Source organism: Sapajus apella, unplaced genomic scaffold (assembly GCF_009761245.1).
Source record: "Sapajus apella isolate SASKATOON/1434 unplaced genomic scaffold, GSC_monkey_1.0 scaffold45, whole genome shotgun sequence".
NCBI classification, from domain to species: domain Eukaryota; kingdom Metazoa; phylum Chordata; class Mammalia; order Primates; family Cebidae; genus Sapajus; species Sapajus apella.
In genome coordinates, this window is record NW_022436985.1 from 2,239,526 (window position 1) to 2,241,729 (window position 2,204).

At 45.1% G+C, this 2,204-nt stretch overlaps 1 protein-coding gene across 1 annotated transcript; it reads right to left on the bottom strand.

The window, feature by feature from the left end:
* Positions 1–414: 414 nt before the first annotated feature.
* Positions 415–1,839, bottom strand: PDHA2 (pyruvate dehydrogenase E1 subunit alpha 2). The gene has a single exon (XM_032239878.1). The coding sequence runs from the start codon at positions 1,778–1,780 to the stop codon at positions 605–607; it is 1,176 nt and encodes a 391-aa protein (XP_032095769.1). The 5' UTR covers positions 1,781–1,839; the 3' UTR covers positions 415–604.
* Positions 1,840–2,204: the final 365 nt, after the last annotated feature.

Sequence of the window (2,204 nt, forward strand, 5' to 3'; positions counted from 1 at the left end):
TTATTGTTGGAAAATGGTCAGTGTTAACAAGCTTCAGCACCACGTGTGTGGGTGCACACACAAGTGCACATGTGCACACTGTTACACTAAACTGTACTTATTATTAGTTAATTCAAGTAAATGGTTACATATTGATAGGTGTCCTGAGTAGCTTGAAATAATCTCCTTACCTCAGGACTGTGATTCTACATAGAAACCCATGGCAGGGGAAGCAGGAAACAACTATCTTTCCTTTAGAGTATTAAAATAGTATAAAGCTAAATCAAATGGAACTATTATGACAAATAGTTTGGGAAGTTAAATAATCTGCTTTTCCTATCTTAGACTTGTATAAATTTCAAAATAATCTTTAAGATATTCACACTCAATTATTACCTATATAGTACCTTTTAAAGCAAAAAAGACAGTAAAATAGAATATAATACCACTTTTATTGAATGTATGCCTTTCAATCTCTTTTAATCTCTTAATATCTTTTAATAAATGTTTAAAAGGCTTTTATGAGTTTTATTCCTACTTAACAGAGCTGAGAACACAGTTTTCTTAAATTTGACCATGAATGTTCCATTGAGAGGCTGATGATAAATTCACACCTAGCCTCCCTTTAACTGATGGACTTAAACTTGATCCATGGATTTGCACCACGAACTTCAAAAGATGGATCACTGCTGTAGATGTGATGGCCTAACTCTTCCAAATGTGGCTCAGGATCAGTGGTAGCAAACTGGGCAGCATCATCAATTTCTTTCCTCACCTCAGCCCCAATTTCTTTTAATTCTTCCACAGTAGTGAGCTTGCTGTTTACCATTCTATCTTGGAGAAGGGTTATAGGATCCCTCTTACTTCTTATGTCCTGAATTTCTTCTCGTGTACGATAACTCATTCCAGGATCACTCATACTGTGTCCATGATAACGGTAGGTCTGCAGCTCCATCACTATGGGCCCCTTTCCAGATCTACAGTAGTCACCTGCAAATTTTGTTGCCTCACGAACACACAGAACATCCATTCCATCGACCTTTAGCCCAGGAATAAAGTTGCCCCTCTTGTAGTAATCAGTGCTGGCTGCTGCTCTCTCATTAGATGTTCCCATTCCATATAGGTTATTCTCACAGATGAAAACACAAGGCAATTTCCATAAAGCTGCCATATTGAAAGCTTCAGCTATCTGCCCCTGATTCGCAGCGCCATCCCCATATAAAGTCAAACAGATCTCATCGTTTCCCTTATATTTGCAGGCCAGAGCAATGCCAGCGCCCAGGGGACCCTGTGCGCCGACGATGCCATTGCCCCCGTAGAAGTTCTTGGTATACATATGCATCGATCCTCCTTTTCCTTTAGCACAACCTCCTCTTCGTCCTGTCAGCTCTGCGAGAATCGATCGGACAGAAATTCCCCGAGTGTAGCATGTGCCATGAGCCCTATAGGATGTGATGACGTGATCCGAGGGCTTTATGCCGGCCTCAATGCCCACACAGCAAGCTTCCTGACCATCGCACAGGTGACAGAAACCGCGAATGAATTTCTGTTTGTACAGCTGATCTGCCTTCAATTCCATGCGGCGAACAGTCAGCATCATCCTGTAGTATTTAAGCCCCTCCTCTCTGGTGAGCACTGTGGTGACAGGGGGACCCTCTTCCAACAGATAAAGATCACATTCCTTAATTTCGAATGTAGCATCATTTGAATAGTTACAGGATGCCACCGGCACTCTGCGAGCTGATTTCTGCGCAATACGCCTCAACACGCGGGAGACTAAGGCAGCCGGCATATTCTTCATGGAGGGCTGTGGATGGCGGCGGCCGCGGCGTTGGTGACGTCTCCTAACGACTGCCGGAAGGCCTGGCGCGGCCGCATCTCCTTCCGGTGCTCCAATGCACGTGGCGCCATCTGGGTAGCACACAGGACAGGTGCTGCACAGCAGGTCCGAGACAGGTCCTGCACAGCAGGTCCGAGACAGGTCCTGCACAGCAGGTCCGAGACAGGTCCTGCACAGCACTGGGACCCAGGACACGCAGACTGAGCTGACTGATTTGTACAGTACCTGCCAAATGTAAAATGACTAATAGTGGTTTCCTTTTCTGGAGGGCTTGGTGGAACTACAGGCCATCCTAATTAACCGCCGTCATTGCTGAACCTCAATAGTCTGAGTCCCTTTTCCCTGCTAACCCTGGAGCAGTGTATCTTAAGCTTTACCCCCAAGC

Coding starts and splice junctions, on each gene's coding strand:
- PDHA2 (XM_032239878.1), bottom strand. CDS start 1,780: ATGAAGAATATGCCGGCTGCCTTAGTCTCCCGCGTGTTGAGGCGTATT.